Source organism: Leptonychotes weddellii, chromosome 9, assembly GCF_054177405.1.
Source record: "Leptonychotes weddellii isolate Sample4059 chromosome 9, ASM5417740v2, whole genome shotgun sequence".
Lineage (NCBI taxonomy): Eukaryota > Metazoa > Chordata > Mammalia > Carnivora > Phocidae > Leptonychotes > Leptonychotes weddellii.
The window spans coordinates 110,771,431-110,791,369 of NC_138377.1; the positions used below are offsets into that span (position 1 = coordinate 110,771,431).

At 40.2% G+C, this 19,939-nt stretch overlaps 1 protein-coding gene across 1 annotated transcript in view; it reads left to right on the forward strand.

Annotated features, from left to right (window-relative positions):
* Nucleotides 1–19,939, forward strand: part of CERS3 (ceramide synthase 3) — a 91,894-nt gene that overhangs the window by 10,822 nt on the left and 61,133 nt on the right. The window contains exon 3 of the mRNA XM_081831886.1: nucleotides 14,967–15,140. Within this exon, the coding sequence (XP_081688012.1) occupies nucleotides 14,968–15,140 (173 nt within the window). The 5' untranslated portion in view covers nucleotide 14,967. The remainder of the gene's footprint in view (nucleotides 1–14,966; nucleotides 15,141–19,939) is intronic.

The window sequence follows — 19,939 nt, forward strand, 5'->3', positions numbered from 1 at the left end:
CACGTGGTCCTGCTTCACCTGATTCAGACTAGTCATTCCCACTAGCACTTCTGCCAACTATATTTCATGGCAGAAAAAATTTGGGGAAATACCCGATAAATCTTAGCTTAAAGAGAAAGGACTTTAAAAAAGAAGACTGAGGAGCCCGGAGACCCCAAATCAGGATCAATAGAGGAGTAGCCAGAAAATCACATCGACACATGTTCGACCTATGTCCCCCAGGGAAAAAGGAACTGGCCATGCGCAAGATGTGGCCCTGACGTAGGAAACTCTATATATGTTAGCACAGTGTTTTCTCTCATTCATAGCACTGATTTGCATTGATAGAAATCAGAGAGACCAAAATGAAAATTACATAAAAATGTATTGGAGAGAAAGTTAAGGATACTCTCTTGGAAAGAATGTTTGAAATGTCTGGAAACTTAGGGAAATTTTTATTTATTTATTTTTTTAAGATTTTATTTATCAGAGAGAGAGGGCAAGTGGGGGGAGGGCAAAGGAAGAGGGAGAAGGACAAGCAGACACCCCGTTGAGCACAGAGCCTGACGGAGGCTCGATCCCCGGACTCTGAGACCATGACCTGAGCCGAAGTCAGACACTTAACCAACTGAGCCACCCAGGTGCCCTGAAATTTTTATTTTTAAATAATGTGTTACATTTTCATACAATATACCCAGGATGTTTTCCTTCCAGACACTTTTGCAGGCAAAATAGCTCTAAGTTTGAAGCCATGGGTTTAATCATTCATCAAAAACAGTAAAATGAATAAGTGAAATATTTCCCTTTTGCAGATGCCCTGCATAAGTCTCTGTCTCTGTCTCTCTTGATCTCTGTCTGTCTCTCTGTCTCTGTCTCTCCCCCTAGCTACTTAAAATCTGGGCGTTATACATATGTTTTTTTTCTTTAAGGGGCTTCTTGCAGTAGACTGAGACTGGACAGGAATGACTCATTCTGTTCAGTTTTGAGATCTTATGAATTATTTTCCTATGGTGAATCAATAGCAAGGACTAGTGGCCATGGACAGAGGAAGCAGCTCTCCCTGCCAAGGAAGAGAGATGACCCATCCCTATCTACTCAAGGGAGCAAACTGACTGTTCCAGCAGGTGCTAATCTCCTAGCCCCACACCAGCAGTTCTTGCCATAAGGAAATCTTGCCTTTTCTCCTTCTAACTTTTTTTGTGATTTCAGGGTCAGTGAAGAAAGCTGTGGAGAATGAGCAATTGAGATTTTTTTCCTGCCCTCTACTATAGGCTCCCCCACCTACCGCACCTCACCCTCATCTCAAGATTACTAGAATCTTTGTCATCTCGTTTTTCCAAAGACTGCTTCATTCTGCGGGGGCAGCAGGCTGTGTGACAGGAAACCCTGCCTTTAACTATTACATAAGCATATATTTTTAAAACATTAAACTTTGGGGCTTGCTTCATCAGTGTGCCTTAGTAACCCCAAGTCCTTCCCTAAAAGTAACTCGGCTTCCTCCTCCTCTGTGAGAGGGATGTTCGAAATTCCTTCTTGATCAAGAGGTGGCCCCACGTCCTTCTGTAGGTTTTACTATCTTTTGTAAAATGATTCCTTTGTTGATACTGCCCTGGTTGGGTTCCAGTGTTGAAGGAAATCCTGCTGTCACTGAGGAAATGAGTTACCCTGTCAGGTGGTTACATTCATCCCTCAGAAGTGCCTTTCTGACACTCGGTCTCGGGGACCTTCACACTGACTATGGGATTGTCGGAAATCAGTGAATGAGGGCTGAGTGTTGGGCCACCTGCAAGTCTGTGGTGCCATTGATGAGGAAATGTAAATAGTGACAGTCCTAACACCTACAGCACTCACTATCTGCCCCATGTTGCACGGAGTGATTTAGACACATGACCTTATTTAATCCTGACCTAGACTGTACAGAAATAGAAAATATTATTCCTATTTTATGGATGAGGAATTCCAGGCTTGGAAGAAAGTCATGTGCTGTTCTAGCTCAGGTAGCTGGAAAGGGATGAGGTTGGGCATTAAGAGTCCCAAACCCCTCTTCCTTGATAAGCCAGTAGTCCTTGGGTTCCCGCATGTCCTGTCCTAGAAATTCTACCCCAGGGTGTTGTGGGGGGTTAGTCTGGGTATCACCCCAGGTGAGTCTGATCATCTGCAAGGTCTGAACTAGATGACACTGTGTAGTACAGCCTCTCCAGAACTGTCCCTAGGTTTTCTGTTTAGGATATGAAACCAGTTCTTTCCCCTGCAGTGAGAGATGTGGAGATCGTGGGGAGAATGCATCTGTGAAGGGGCAGGGGTGACCCGTTACTCTCCCTTGGGGAATCTTTTTAAACTTAGCCTTTAATCTTACTGTTTAAACCCACCTGACATGGGATTCTTGCCCAGACCCAATAAGGTGAAGATAATAAGATAATGTGACTCCATAACATAGCTCCAGGACTTTACTGTGTTCAGGAGTTTCTACATACCGAATCACTCTTAATCTGCGATAGGTCTTTGTGAAAGGTAGAATTAGCACCATTGAGCAAGTGAGACAGCAAAGAATTCAGAGAGACTGAGTTGCCCAAGTTCACTTAGTTGTTGTTATTTTTTTTTTTAAAGATTGATTTATTTATTTTAGAGAGAGGGAAGCCGGAGGGAGAGAGCAGGGGGAGGGGCGGAGGAAGAGGGAGAGAGAGAATCCCAAGCAGACTCCCCACTGAGCACGGAGCCTGAAGTGGGGCTCCATCTCATGACCCTGAGATCATGACCTGAGCCAAAATCAAGAGTCTGGCACCCAACTGCTGAGCCACCCAGGCACCCCGCCTCCCAAGGTCACTTAGTTTTAAGAGCCAGGGCTGGAGTTCAAACCTGGGCTTTCTTACTCTAAAGCCATAGTTCTTTCTCAAGTTTTTCGGCTGTTTGAGGTGGTATGTGAAGCACTACATTCTTTTTTTTTTTTTTTCATTTTTGATTTTATTCATCAATTACAGGCTTGCAGTGTGTATGGCAGTCTTGCTGACTCTTCTTACCTGGGACTACCTGGTGGGAGAGCTCCTACAGCACCCTTCCGTTATCCCCAGGAGGGCTTTGCAGACTCTAGGTCAATCCTCTCATCTCTCAGATGGGAGAACTGAGGCAGAATCAGGGCCTCTCCTCAGGCTCCTCTGTGAGTGAGTCACTGTCAGCAAGGTTCCCAGCCCCCTTGCTCTTGCCTACATCACTCACTTGTGCCAGAGACTAATAACAGGGTAATTTGTGGAGCAAGATGTGTGACTCACCAGACCAGGGAGGAGAGCTTGTGAGGAAGGACTTGATGGAGAGGAGCAAAATATTTAATAGCAATTGGAAAGGAGATGCTGACGTGATGCTAATTGGGTTAACATTTCTTTACATTGCAACAGCATTGCTTAGTTACCCAACTCTTAATTTACATTGTAGATTTCTAAATTTAACTAAAAAAAAAAGAGGGAAGGGAATTCTGCCTTTGAAGGCAGAATTATGAATAGTCGATCCTGTGTGACTTTCTCATAGAGTCCCTCCCAACCAGCTTAGATCTGTTCTCTTTGAACCCTAGGATTTATATCCTTCTAAGACTTATCTATTCTGTAACTTTGCTTCACATCCTACTGATTTCAGTCACACCTGTTTTTCTGCAAGTTCCTATCCATGTTACCAGTCTAAGTAAACTTCCTTGGTCACTTACCTCTTTCTTGGCCTTGAGCTGATCTTTGGCAATCTCTTTCAATTAGCAGCTGGGGCAGAGATATAGCAGAGATGTGATAAAGGTGAAGAGGCGTCTGGAAGAATGACATTTTGGTGAATACTGCCTCCTTAAACTGCATTTTCTGTCTTACGTTTATTACCTTCGGAATCTAAAGTCACTTTAAATCTATTTATTTTTTATTTACTTTTTTAGAGGAGGGAGGGGCAGAGAGAGGGAGAGAATCTCAAGCAGGGTCCCCTGCTCCGCTGATTGCAGAGCCTGACGCGGGGCTCGATCTCATGACACTGAGATCATGACCTGAGCCGAAACCGAGAGTCAGACACTCACCTGAGCCACCCGGGCGCCCCTGAAGTCAGTTTATAGATAGACCTCAAGATCCTGTTTTTCTACTGACTATGGAAACACATTCTATTTTCTCTGAAATTGCTAGAATACAAAAGATTCTGGTAGTTAGCTTTTGCATGTATAAGAAGAAGGCTGGGAGAAATTTTATTTAGGTAACAAACTTGCCTTACTTCAAATCAGGTATTAGCTTTTCTATATGAAACATTTACATGAAAAAATTACTGTCTCAAAATATTAATGCAAAATAAATCACCTTAATAACACTTTTTAGTAAGGGGCACCTGTGTGTGTATTGGGAAAACACTGGCTTTCCTGGATTTGCTTGGACAAGGCACCTGTATTTTTCCTGGGACTGTTTCTTCATATCAATAGGGCTGCACTGGATGATTGTATGATTTTTAGAACAAAATGTACCTTTGTTGACTCAAATCATTAATAAGAAATCAATTATAAATGTTCCTAATATTGGATCAATAGTAAATTATTAACAGTAACAATAATTTACAAATTTTCAACACTAAGAATTTTAACCTTTTTTCATGTGTTCTTCAGTTTGCTTTTACACACACACACGTTTAGATGTATATGTATAAAGTAGTATAATAATGAAATCATATGCCATCATATAATTAAATATAGATATAATTTTGAATTTTGTTTTTTCTAAACTTTTCCCATGTTGGTAAAAAAAGTCACCATAATTTTTAGTATTAGCTGAATGTTATTGCATAGAGTTAACATTTCAAAATGTACTTAAACATTCCAGATTTTTAAAAAATCATTATTATGAACACTGAAGTATTATTTATTAACTATAGCTTACACATATTTTTTGCCCAGTTTCACATATATCCCGAGGTAGGCTTGAACATTTTAGTGACTCCTAAAATTTGGTTACCCTAAGGGATGGTATCATTTATGCTGTTTTTAAAATGTAAAAGTTTTAACTATATCACAGCACTGTATATTATTTTTAAATAACTTCTTTTAATTTAACAGGTGTCAGTTACAGAATTTTAGGACCTGAAAGTTCATTTAGCTCCTCTCTTTAGAAGGGCAAATGGTCTTTAACGCTCGACTCCAAATGATCATTTAACAGGCACGTGATAAAGTGATTTACAAATATTTACTCCCTTAATCATCTTAACAACCCTATCAGGGAAGTTATCAGTTATCACCTCTGTTTTGTAGATGGAGAAACTGACGTTAAGTTAGTTGTCCGAGGGCACGTGGTTCTTGAAGTGTCAAAACGAGGCCTTAAACTCAGGCAATCCGGCTCCAAAATCCATGCGCTTGACCACCGTGCTATATACTGACTCCCTTAATATCTGTTGAGCACTTACTGTTTGTACACTTATGGTATGCCAACTTAGGGATGCTGTTGTGAGCAGAACAGGTATCATGCCTACTCTCGTGCATCTTGAAGTCTGAGGAGGGGGCCAGACTTCAACTGGATCAACATACAAACATATAATTACACATTTGATACAGGTTATGAAGGAAAAGAACACAGAATGATGGCAGTACTTTGTTTAGATTTGGAGCAGTGGGGGAGAAGGGGTCATGGAAAGTCTGGAAGGAGATCTTAGGGAGGCTTAAGTTGAAGCTTGAAGGATAAGGAGGAGAGAGTTGGGTAAAAATGGGTAAAAGGTGTCTGGTAGAAAGAATAGTTAATGCACATGCCTGAAGGCAGGAAACAACTTTGTCTTGTGCTCAAGAGTCAGAAAGCAGACCTGGCTTGTGGGATCTCAAAGTGAAGGGGAAGGGAGGCACAAGCCTGGAAAAGTAGACAGGGGGGCCCAATGGCCTGGGGGCTGGTTACAAGCTTCTCCTTTAGAGGAGTGTGCAGAGATGGGTTAGGGCCCTGAGGAGCTGCCTCCAAAGGAGGCTGGGGCTGCTTAGGACAGCAAAGCCATTCCCAAGTGGGGTTTCTTCTGCACACAACAGCAAACAGTAACTTGTGATTTTCTAGGAATTAAACTTCGTTGGCTCAATATTTAAGTTAGGAAGGGGTGATTTAAGTTAGGACCCTAGATCAAGGCATATTGTGAAATTTTATTACAGAGCCAAGAGAAACATGGCCTGAAGAGAATAGCACTAGGGGATAGCCCTGGCTTCAAAGAGAACTTGACCCCATACAGATGCCAAGTGCCTAGCTGGCATTTTAGGGATTTATTTATTAGTTTTGCTGGGAAAATATCCCAATTATGTTTACTAACAGGGAAGAATTATTGCCCTGGTAGAAAGTGATAGGTGGCTCCTGGGGACATTAACCTAAGCTTTAAAATGGAGATAGGAATAAAGGGACAGAAGCACATCTTCCTGGCATCTCAAGTCATCATTTAATCTACAAGCAAACTCTGCACACAGTACTAGAAGGGAAAAATGAGAAGACTCACCCTTCTCATTTGAACTTCAGAGGATTTTTTTTTTTAACTTTTTCAGAATAACTTGAGCTTTCATGAATTAGTACTAGATTAAGCACAGAAGGTTGGACTTTTCCATCAATCAAGATTGGAGAAATGAAGCATTGGCCAATAGGAAGAACTCTATAGAATATAGGGATCACTGCTATAGGAAACTTATAACCCTTGGGGCTGAGCTAGAGCGTGCAAGGAAACACCACCCTGCACGGACCCCCTTGAGGGGCAGACCAGTTGGGGAGGGTACAGAGGAGTTACCCCTAGTATCAGCAGAATAGTCTGGAAAGCAGCCCCCTGGAACTTGCCAGATATCTGCCCTCTGGGGTGCTGGGGAGGGCTCGTCACTGTAAAGTGTCTCACTGGAGGAGCTCTGCTACAAAACTCCTAAGGGGGGGTGCCAGTAGAATCTGCTGGCTGCTGGGGGCTCCTGGAACCATTCTGGGAACGTACCAGAGTCAGGAAGTAAAACCCTTTCATCCTGCAATGTCTCTCCACCGTCCTCTACTGACAGAGCTCCAGGGTTAGCTGGCAAAGGGAAAATAGGAAATGGGCCAGACCATTTCACACAGCAGGTAAAAAGAGTGAATTTGGGATTTGAGAGGCAATAAATTGATAATTGGCACCGGCTCCATACAAGAAGCCCTGAAGGCAGAGCAAATACTTAGAATGCTCCCCAGTAGGCAGAATATTAATGGAAATACAGGCCCCCAAATGACTTATGGAAGAAGTCCCCTGATTTTTTTTTTATTATTGAATTTCAGGAGCTCTTTATATATTGTAGATACAGTTGCTTCCTATTGCAAATACTGCATATATTTTCTCCCAGTCTGTAGGTCTCCTTTTTATTCTCTAAACAGTATTTTGATGAGCAGATGTCTCCAGATTTTATAACCTGCCTGGAAACAATGTAATACAATACAGCAATATAGTACTTATTTACTTCTCCTTCATATTTTCCCCTACATGTTAGAATTATGATCTAAGTTTTTAAAACAAAAAGGACTCAAAATTCAATGACTTACAGCAGGTAAGAGTTTATTTCTCTTGTATGTAACTGTCTAGATATGGGAAAATGGGCTAATTGGCCTCAAAGATTGCTCCTATACCCTGTCATCCTATTTTCAGTTATTAGGAAGGAAGAAAGAAAGAAGCCAGGACACACAGCTTGGTATTTAAGGAGATTACTCAAATCAATGTCACTGCTGTGCCTTTGACCCAGATGTAGTCACGCATGGCCACATCTAGGCACAGGGAACGTTGGGAAATGTTGTCTTACGTGGCAGGGCAGTAACATGCCCAGGTAAAACCTGGGGGCGGGGGTGTAGGGGGGACTATAACTAAAAGGCAGAATGATTGGAAACTCAGGACATCCTGATACCCCTCAATGATATCTTTGAGGTGACACCTGGTTTTGTTTGCAAATACTCTGAATTGTTCTTTTTTTTTTTAATCTGTGGGTCTGTTTTGAATTCCTTCAAGGCTTTAAACTGTTATCATGGTAAAATTTAAAATGAGAGAATTACTTATTATCTTGTTGCAAGTTAACTACTTCTCTACACAAAGTATAGGGTTTGTTGGTTTGTTTTTCTTACGATAAGCCCAGGCATTTATAGGTTTTTAATGCACTAACTCAATCATAGTAAATATCCCTCAAAGGTAAGTTGCCCTATCATTTGCATTGTCTTACCCATTTGAAATGGCACAATTTAAAATGCTTTTAGAATTGGAATTTATAGTTTGCTCAGTCCTTACACTATTGGCAGGAAGCAAGTAGCTGCTAATGTTTTCCTTTGTGTTTTATCTTGAAGGCATAACCAGTTTTTTTGGCTGAGTTGGTAGAGTTCATTCCAAAGAGAACACAAACAGATTAAATGTGGATAAACATGTTTACCTGATACCCTTAAACCAAATTTTTAAAAATTGTTTTGCAACTGATAAAAATGAGATTGTTTGTAGATAATTAAACTAGATACCATTTTTGGCTAGAGCATCACTCCTGGAGTATTCAAAAGTCCATTCCAGCCTCAGTTACCCTTCTGTTGAATGCAACAAATACTTGTTTAGTGTTTACTGTGTGGCAAGCCTTGGGTATACAACAGTGAACAAGCCAGGCAAGGTCCTTGCCCTTCTGGAGCTGCCTTTCTGTCACTAGGGAACCCTGATCCCACCATAATCAAGCTGGTCACCCAGTCTCCAAAGCTCTTGCCAACTCACCTCCTCCAACCATAATGATACTCTCAGATCATGAGCACTGATTCCAACGTGTCCTTCTTTTGCTTTATCACTCCGAAATACACCTTTAATTCAATTAGAGTTGTCTGCCTAATTTCCCACTTCCTGTCACTGGCCTTTCTCGGAGAGCTGTGTTCTGTTCTGTAGAGACACTCTCTTGTCACCCTCCTCTGACTAAATAGAGATATGTTCTGTAGAGTTATCTTCTAAGGCGATGTGGTTATTTACAGTAGGTATTGCATGGATAATTACCAGAATTTCATAATTGGCCCAAAACTTCAGCCTGACTCAGAGTTCTTACCTCAGCAAGGGTTCGAGTGCCACATTTTTTTTGTACTTTGCAAAAATGTTGCTTCGAATAGTAATAAACTTGTGGCCCAGATGGTTTTATTTCTTCAGTCCTAAGGTCAGATTTAATGGTGTTCATCTGAGAAAGTGGCTCAACAGGCTTCCTTCACCCTGTTGGGTTCTGTATCCATGAGGTCAGAAAATAATGAGTCATACAAACCTACATTAGGGAGATTGTCTTCCTGCAAACTACTGGCAGCTGGAGTTGAAAATAGGGTTTAAAACTTCCACAGTATTGGCAGGTGGGAAAACACAGCTGGGCTATAATGCCACCTCCAATACCGATTCTTCCGCAAAGTATAAAGAAATAACCGAAGGTATTTTTCTTGCACATATTTCTTTTTTTTTTTTTTAAGATTTTATTTATTTATTTGACAGAGAGAGACACAGCGAGAGGGAACACAAGCAGTGGGAGTGGGAGTGGGAGAAGCAGGCTTCCCGAGGAGCAGGGAGCCTGATGCGGGGCTCGATCCCAGGACCCCGAGATCATGACCTGAGCTGGTGGCAGACGCTTAACGACTGAGCTACCCAGGTGCCCCCTTTCACATATTTCTTACTTTTAAAAAGAGCATCAGATATTTTTAATGTAAATAGTACAGTTCCTTCAGGTATTTTTATATAAATAAGAGTTGTGGTACTTAGAGAATGGACACAGGATGGGAAAAGGGGACTTTTGAGTAGCTGATGAGGAAACAAAAAAAAGCGCTGGGAGTAGTCAAGGAGTAAATACCTTTGCTTAAAAAGCATACCAAGCAGAGATAGAAGAGTCGTCAACAGAGCTGACAATATTTCATTTGCCAGAAAGGCCTAGAATCAAAATGAGAGGTGGGCTACGAACTGACTGTGAGAATCAGTGCGCTTCTCCGACTATCTAAGAAGTGAAGGAGCCACGGGGAAAGGGGCCTTGAATGACAGATTCATTGCTGCAAATGCTCAGGACTGTTCTTAGAGCAGTCACCTGTGGGCTCTGAAAAAATGCAGGTACTTCCCTGTGTCAGTATTTTCTAATGTCCTTCCCCCCCTCCTGGTTATTATTGAAATATTGTGATACTTAGTTAACACGGCATAAAGGTATTGCTCTACTCGCTGGGTAGGCAAATGTCTTGTCATCTACCAAGCACCTATTTAAGGCTGTGTCAAAGAAGCCAGCACCCTCTTTTACATTGGAAAATATCTTAAGTGGTGACTATTAATAATGTCACTGTGAGATTTGAAACTTAGGCAGAATAGGAGCAAAAATACCGGGGGGGGGGGGGCAGAGGAAAGGGGATACATGAGTGCCCATTGTCAGCAAGATGAGATCAGAAGGAGGAACTGACAAATGCCCCCAGTTCCTTATTCTCCATTTAAGACCTCTTGGTTAGAGGCAACAGAATCCACCTCTTACTATCTTAAGCAAAGGACTTCATCGGAAGGGACTCACAGCCCTGAAGGAAGGCTCATGGACCAGACTTGAATGACAGTGGAAACCATGAAACTAGGGCAGTCAGGAAGGCCAAAAAGCTGAGAGATGACAACTGTCTTCAGCAGCAGCAGCAGCCTGAGCAGGATGCCATCTGCTGTTGCTGGATATCGCTGTCTGCTCCAGACTCACTGTCCTGAGGAAAGCATCCAACTGGCCAAGCCTAAGCCATCCCAGCCAACTGTCAGCAGATGGAGGATGGTCCACCTTGGCTCTCACAGTGGGAAAGATACACCAACTCCCCCCACAGTGGTGATTTCCCCTGCTGCTCTGAGAGCCGGATGCTGGGCTACCTCCAAAATGGCACATCCAGTATATTAAGGTCAGGAAAAGGAGGCTATGAAGGAGGCTAGACGTGCTGGTACAGGCTTGTGGCCTTAGGAGCAGCTAGCAGGAGACTGAGAGACTGTGATTTGTTTCCTGCTAGTAAACCGAAGTGGCCCAGAGGATTGGAGACTGCTGGCCCCAGTTCTCTTCAGCTCATTTTCTCTGTGTTTAGCCTCTGACCTCATCCTGAGAGAAATAACAGGATGGTAGAGAAGCTGGCTAGAGGTGTAGCCTGGATTTTTAAAGCCCACTGCTAGAGCTAAAATGTCGGCTTGTGGATGTCTACCAAATACCCTTACACCCAGGGAGGCTATCAGCTAGGAGAGTCACTTCTCCTTCAGGAGAGTTAATCTGTTCTTGCTTTGTAAAGCATGCTATTTCTTTCCCACAGAAAGTCATGAACTTTCAATCATGCTGAAATCTGAATCTGGATATAGTCTTTCCTTCACTTAATTACTTTTCTGGGTTCGTGGACACAGGTGAATTTGAGGGGTAAAACTTAAGCCCCATAAATGAAATAATGGGAAGCTCTAGCATGAAGTTCAGGATGAGTTCTGGGTTAAAAGGGTTGAAACTGAGGAGGCTTTTTAACAGTTTTTCTTTTTTCTTTTTTGTGATATAATTCCCAGACTATCCAATTCACCCATCTAAAGTGTGCGATTCAGTGTTTTTTTTAGTATATTCATGGTTGTGCAACCAACACCACATTTTAATCTTTGAACATTTTCATAACCCCAAAAAGAAAACCTGTACCCATCATCAGCCACTCCCCATTTCTCCCCACACTCCCTTCCTACACCCTGAGGAACTAGTAACCTACATTTTGTCTCGATGGATTTACCTCTTCTGGACATTTCATATAAATGGAATCACATGCTTATGTGGCCTTCTGTGTCTGGCTTCTTTTACTTAGCGTGTGTTCAAAAGCCATCCATGTCATAGCATGAATCCTTTCAATCCCCTTGAATACTCTCTCAAATGGTTACATGTCATATGGTAACTCCATGTTTAACATCTCAAGGAACTGCCAGACTGTCTTCCATGGCAGCTGTACCATTTCACTTTCCCACCAGCCATGTTCTCAACATCCTTGCCAGCACTTATCTTCATGATGATGGCCATCCTAGTGGGTGTGAATAGTCCTCGGAGTGTGGTTTTGATTTGCATTTCCCTCAATGGAAATGAGGTTGAGCATTTTTTTCATGAGCTTAGTGGCCATTTGTCTGTCTTCTTTGGTGAAATAATTCAAATTCAGATTCTTTGCCCATTTTTGAATTGGATTATTTGTCCTTTTCTTATTGGGTTGCAAGAGTTCTTACTCTATTCTGAGTGCAAATCCCTTATCAGATGTGTGATTTTCAGGTATTTTCTCCCATCTTGTGGGTTGTCTTTTCACTTTCTTGATGGTGTTCCTTGGCTCACAAAAGGCTTTCATTTTGATGAAGTCCTATTTATTTCTCTTAATTTTGTCGTTTGTGCTTTTGGTGTCATATGTAAGGAGGCTTTGCCTAAACCAAGGTCATGACTATTTACTCTTATCTAGTCTTTTAAGAGTGTTAAAGTTTTAGCCCTTATATTTAGGTTTGTGCTTTGTTTATGGTGTGAAGAAGGGATTCTTTTTTTTTTTTTAAGATTTTATTTATTTATTTGAGAGAGAGAGAGCACATGAGAGGGGGGAGGGCCAGAGGGAGAAGCAGACTCCCCGCTGAGCAGGGAGCCCGATGTGGGACTCGATCCCGGGACTCCAGGATCATGATCTGAGCCGAAGGCAGTCGCTTAACCAACTGAGCCACCCAGGCGCCCGAAGAAGGGATTCTTAATTGTTTTGATTAACAGCAATAATTGATGTTTGGTGGCAGCACCTAAAGAAAGAATAAATAATTAGATTTATTTTTTTCTCAGTCTGAACTACATTTCTAGGGGGCCACCCTCAACTTCTGTATTCTATTTCCCTTTAAATGTTTTAGGCTGTGGGGTATTAACATTATTATGGCTTTCAATGGATCTCGATTCATTGCTTGCATATGATGCACAAGGGCATTATTTAGAGTGGCAACCCTTACATAACCACTGTAAACTATTTATTTAGTTATGTTACATTCTGGACAAAATAATCTGTGCTGCCTGGAGTCGCATTTTAGGAGTTAGCAAGCTATTTTTGTGTAACAACTGTTATACCAATATCAAGAGAAAAACCAACTCATCACCCTTGCTGTTTGTTCCCTGAGCCCTAGACTATTAAATCTGGAGCCAATCAAGTAATGAATGTGCTGAGGCGAACTTTTAGGTGAAAAAAAAAAAAAATCTTTGCCCTTGCAGGTGTAGCTGATTCTGATGTGATGAGGGTCAAGGCCAAGATTTGCCCATTACAGGGAGACTCCCATGGCCAGAGTTGGTTTCTGAGATCTGTAGGAAGTTTGAATTTCAGCTGGAGTTTGACTCCAGGTGTAAGCCTGTATCTGGCTGTGCATTCAAAACAGATTTCCTCTCTTCATCTCTTCTTTCAGTCAGTTATGTCAGATGGCCCGGGCAATGAGCTTGAATCCCCAGTTCCCTTACCAAAGTGTGTGATTCTCCCTTCCTGACAATTCTTTCACTTGCTCCCCCTGCCTCCTCCCGAGTCCAGATCCACATGAGCCCTGGCTCACTCATAAGTTCCCTGAGTCCAGGATCACCCTCTTTCCTTTCTGTGGCCTACGAAGCCAGATAGAGAGGAAATATTCAACAAGTCTTTCTTGATTATCTTCATTCCACCATATTTGCACAATTTTGCAACTGTCTTAATGGGACGCACCCTCCCCCAGAGTAGAAATGATTAACACATGAAAAAGAAGGCAGCCTTTCTCTTTCTGCCCACAAGCCTTGCAGGTGTGGGTGTAACTGAGTTAGTGCTACTTCAGGCTGAGCTCATCTCTTAACAGTGGATGGGGGACGTAATGAAGCAAGGAATTATCTTACCAGGCTTCAGCTGTTGCTTGTGGAATAGATATTTCTGAAGGGAATCAGGGTCCACACTCTGGAATTCCTCCTCATCTGAAGTTGGAAATCTGTAACGTCAGGACCTCACCCTCTGATCCTCGCCTCTGATGGAGCCTTCCTGCTCTCTCTGTCCTTAGCCCACTCCCATCACTCCTGTTTCTTAGCCTCCCTATTGTGAATCTGAAGACATTTTGATTCCTTTCTCAGATTGGCTATTAAAAGATGAAATCAAAACATCCTCAGGGTCAAAATGTCAAGACTAAAAGTTGTTCATGCTTAAACAATGAGACTAGAACATCTAATTCTGTTTTCGTCTATGTTTCTGGTTACTTGATCATAGCATTTTCCCTCCTTAAAACTTCTATTCCCTCCTCCCCCATTTTCCTGCCTTTCCCGGGTTTATCTCCCCTTTTTGTTCAGGACGTCTCAAGAATCATCTGTTCCAATGATCTTTCTCTGACACTTCCTGGCTGGGCTCAGTGTCCATCATCTTGTTCCCACAGCACCCTGTACCTTTTTTATTGTACCTAAAAAAGGTTATGTCAAAATCATCTAGGTATTCAGGCTGGCCTTGTCCACAAGACTATAAGGTCCTTAAGGCAAGAATGCCATTTTCTTAATCTTTGTATTTTCAGTGCCTAGCACAGTGTTGACAAATAATAGAATCTCAGTAAGTATTTGTTGACATGGACGAATTTGAACTTACTGTAATATGAAATTAAATATGCTTGTTCTTTTATTTCCTAGGGAAGTTATTAGGATACTAATGTAGACTTATACATACTTGGAGCTTTCCTGAGGTTGACCTTGGGCATGTTGAAGTAACAGAGATTATTATTAAATGATTTTTCATACCATAGAGTCATAGAAGAGGAAGATACGTACCCATAATGTTAACGTACATTGTGCCAAAAGTGTGAACAGTGGTATGTTAAACTTAAGTTGGCCATGCCACAGCCAAAATTGTCCTGAGAGTATTGGCAGAGTGATTCTTGTTTAATGCAATGAAGTGTCATGAAACCCACTGAATAATAGGATCCCTTTTTGCCTTGTTTTCAAAACTCTCTGGCTTAGGTAGCTTAAGAAATAATACTCAATGTTATTTCAACTTTAAGTATTTGTTTCACAAGTCTAACAGATTATTTTTCCATCTCTCTAGAATGTTTCAGACATTTAAAGAATGGTTTTGGTTGGAAAGATTCTGGCTTCCTCCAACAATTAAGTGGTCAGATCTTGAAGATCACGATGGACTCGTCTTCGTGAAACCCTCTCATTTGTACATGACAATCCCATATGCTTTTGGCTTGCTGATTATCAGACATTTCTTTGAAAAGTAAGTAGGATCTGTGTGTCTTTACTTGCCATGCCTCTTCTTTGCACCAACCCTGGAATACTGGAATCTTGGTATGAACTTTTAATAATCTGTTGTTCAGAGGGGGCCACTAACAGGCTACAGATTCCTGGGGGAGTTCATCAAATCGTATGTACACCAAATTTGATCTAGAAGCTGAACAAATAAATATTAGGAACACAGTCTCCTCAAGTGTGTTAGTTTCACAGTGAAGAAAACTGAGATCAAGAGAAGTTAAGGAGCACAGAGCTTGTTAGCGTCATTGACAGTGTGGGGACCCACTTCATCTTCCACATACCATGCTGTCTGACAAAGTATATACGTTCCCAGAAAGGCAATGCTAGTAGAGTCTGGGTCTAGGGGATCCATTATCATTTTAGAATGCCTATAAAAAAGCAAACAATGCCTCATTAAAGACCTAACTTAATATTTGCTTTATAGCATAGTTTATTTTAAAGGTTTATTGAAAGTTTTAATAGCAGCCCTTCAGTCCAAAGTATAAGGAAATCAAAGAAAAAAATACCAGTTTGCTTTCTCAGAAAAAGTAAACTTCTTTTCTTTTTTTAAACTTAATTAAAATAGATATTACTTCAACCTTTCTATTAAAACTGTACCTGTGTTATGATAACAGGAGATAAATGTTCATCTATAATCTCTGTAGTTGTCTCTATTTCAAAAAACTCTTATTAGCACATTAACTTTTTGGAGCAAAAAGAATATTTGAATGTCAGAGTTGGAAAAACTTAAGACAAAATTTGATAAAGATCATTTTGTCCAAGACTAACTGTAATGCAGATCATATGTTTATAACCATTTGCAGGGTCCTTATCTCAAGAGTTCATTTGACCAACTCTGTTTCATGGACTCTCCAAAAGGTTTTTGTGCAAATAACAACTTCTCTTGAGCCAACAATATGTTATTGCTATTGAGAGGAAGAGGAAGCCCCTGGATACCACTTAAACTCTAGCTGGGAACATTTGAAAATGCTCTTCCTTTTTGACCATTAATTCTATTTTTTAGTCACATGTTTGGATTTGTCAAAGATTGCATAAATAAAGTAGAATTTTGTCGCTGCACTTCCAAGTTAGCAAATCACTTTCTACTATCCTGAAACACTTGCCTCTCTTGTGTGGTGTGTGGTGATCCTTGAATTTGACTCCCAGGTCCTCTACTTGTTTACACTGCAGATTGCCTACTTCTCGGTGGACAGCTCCATTTTTTATGTTATAACCAGGACAGTGAACTAGAAAACTCTTTTGGTTGCCAAAGCAGCACAGCTGTGGAAGACCAACTTGTTCTGTCTTGGCTGAGGCTGCTCCAACAACAATCGGGAAGGAATCCAATCCTCTTGTAATTCCTAGGACCATTCTTGCTTCTTCCCAAGGGATTGAGCATACTCTATGTCATTTTTCCAATCTTCTTATGTAGCTTTAACTCCCAATAACTCAGCCTTAGCTTTTTCCATTCTGTGACACTACAGAAAACCATGTGTTGGTCCACTAGCCTCATATCTCTTTGAATGCAATAGAAGTAAGGAACATATAACTGGGGAAGGAGATTATGCCTTTTGAAGCGTACATTTATATCTTTTTCAAGGTTTCTATATCATTTGCATTAGACTAAGCCACATATGTCATAAATAAAATATTAGTTACACCTTGCATTTGAGTAGAGACTTATAGTTTAAGAAGTATATAAAATCACAAGTGATATGATCTCAGTCAAGAAAATAAGAGGTAAGTGATCTGGCCTACATCACACGGTTAGTATTCAAGGGATAGATTTGGGGCTTGAACCGACATGCCATGATACCAGGCTCCGGGGTGTTGGTTTTTTATTCTCTCGTTATATCAGTACTTCTTGGACTTTCATAGTGAAATACTCCTGATAGCAGACAAGAGTTAACTAATGTCTCTTGGGAATATAGAAAACATAGCTTAAAGAAGTCTAGCGAATGTGTAATTTTCTGAACTCTCTTAAAAATTCATGTAAATTTGACACTGTGTTTCAGCATATCCTATGATATATTTATCACAAGAAAGCTTTCTTCTTTTGTCCTAGACTCTGTTTATACTACAATTTCTCATTCTATGAAGTGACCAGTAGTTGTGATTTGGCTGGCTCATTTTTATCCTTTAGTATTAGCCATGAGCCATTTAAGATCAGGAAGTGATGTCTCTTCCTAGAAAAGCAATTGCAGAGAGACAGAATTGATAAAGAACAAAGTAGATCATTTGAAAGTGACTGACGTTTGCTTTGTATTTAGGACTACTTTTCCTTATAAATTTTGTGACATATATGTGTATATATATGTATGTTGTTGTTGTTGGCTGGGGTGGGTAGGGGGAGTCTAGAATAGCACTTTCTAACTAGTTTATCTGGACTCTTCTATGCATTCTTTTATATGTCTGAAGTATGATTGAATGGGATCTAAGCCCCTCAGATTTAGATACTTGTGGAATAAACACATTATCTCAGAGTAAATTATGGTCCCAGAATGGCTCAAGGCAAGGGTGGAGGTGGTAAAATCAAAAGGTGATCTTTTTTCTTTTATTTAGTTGTGCAATGAATACATTCGACCATTTCTACCATTTCCACTGAGCAACATAAGCGCATGATGGAATGATATGTCCTCATTCCGCAAAGAAGCGAAGGTGGAATGACCCATCTGTAGCAATTTACAAGAGTTGAAAAGGGTTGTTACTAACTGTCCTAAATTGAAATAGTCTCAAAATATGCATATTAGACTTAAATGTTATCTGAGACTGACATTGCTCCAAATACTTTGTTCTTTCATATAACACTCCCTGCTTAAACTCTGTTCAAAGAGCCTTTGAATCCTTAGGAACTGGGAATCGATCTTATGTCAGTGGGTTATTGTTTGTGTTTAGAAGTATTTAAACTTCACATGCTTAATATCTGCCTAGGGCTGCCTTCTTTTTATTCTATAAAAGAATATTGGAAAAAAGGGAGGGGGGTCTGGGATTGTTAGGCTTTTGGCTCACAAGTAACTGATGAAGTGCTAGATGAAGAGGGGGTGTCTGGGTGTCTGAATGGGGCCATCTGAAGGCTCAGTTCTGCAATAATAGCAAACCTAAGAGACTCATTCCTTGGTAATTAACCTAACTTTGAACCATTTACATGGGAGCAGAAGTTCACATTCTTTTTTCTTCCTCTTGGACATTTTTTTTTTTTATAATCCATATCCATAAAATGAAAGTTCAGGCAAGTTAATCTCTAAGGTCCTTCTAGACTTAAGACCTGTCATTTCCCTTCTCTTTTCAGTTCAGTTTATCAAATATTTATTATACTCCTTTCTTTTCTCCTTTTTCAAAACAGATTTTTAAATTAAGTACGTATTCATAATTATTTACACTTACATTAGATGAAGTGATTGATTTTCCTGATTTATTTGAAAAGGAAGGATAATGCTGAACTAGAAAACTATATTTATATACTTCCTGTGTTTCATCAAAAATGTTATTTCTGTCTTTGAAGCCTGGGCATCTTAACAAACAAGACCACATTTCTCTTTCTTGTTTAAATTAATGATTTTAATATAGATGCGTTTCCTCATTTCAGCAAGTATGCTATGGATATGTATATTTACCCATTGTGTATACTGATCCATATACTAGTCTACCACATGATCCTCTAGAGGGGAATATTATACTTTCCCTGGCTTTGAGGTTGGTTTTGTATTCCCTTACTTCAAAAGTCTTTTTGGCTCAATTCCTCTTTGCTTTTTAAAATTTTCCTTATTTTTTGATTTCTGATATTTGAGAGAGCACTGAGTGAATATGACTGAGAACATCACCATATTAAAGCATTTTGTATTTGTGTTATTCTATTAGTAAGAACAATGAGTGTTTCCCCAAAGAAAATTTTCAACTAGTGAGTTTGATAAATGAAGCAATTTCATTATTTATCCAAAAGCTTGCCAAATATGTTTTTTGAGATTTTGTTAGTTTTAAGGACATATTAATTTTTGTTTGGTTTGGACATTTTATGCAGAGGGGAATTAATTAATCATAATCCTCAAATCATAGCATGCTCTCTTCAGTCTGCATAAGACCTCTTTTTGATTGATTTGAATTAACTTTTTCATTAATTACCTTTTATCCCCATTTCCTCGTCACATTCCTGCCTGCTGGGTTCTAATGTATCTGATGGCTTTTTATTTGTATGACCCAGTAAAACATGTGCATAAACATAAAATGCATGTATTGTTAGTTGACATAAATAGTGTGGCCATAAAACCTTATTCTGTTTCTTCTTTTTTTAAATGCAGCCCTATGTTTTATGATCTATCACATTGCTCTATGTACATCTGGTGCATACTTAGTTTGTTTTTATATGTCTCTGAAATGTATGGGCCATTTCCAGGGAAACTTAGTCCATCTGGAAGTTGGATTGACTTATATATGTTATCAAATTATTTTAGAAAAAATTTTATTCAACTCCCATGGTTATAAAAAAATGAAGGGCTAAATGATCATTCCTAACTGAAATTTCTGGCATTTAATTAAACACAGAAACCTCTAAGTAAGTACTAAAATAGACTGACCTGGCAGAAGATAGAGCTTTTCTGGTAAGCGCTGTGAATTGTGCAAGACTGTTGAATCTCAGATCTGTACCTCTGAAACAAATAATGTAATATATGTTAAGAAAAAAAAAAGAAGAAGAAGAAGGTAGCGGGAGGGGAAGAATGAAGCAGGGGAAATCGGAGGGGTGGACAAACCATGAGAGATGATGGACTCTGAAAAACAAACTGAGGGTTC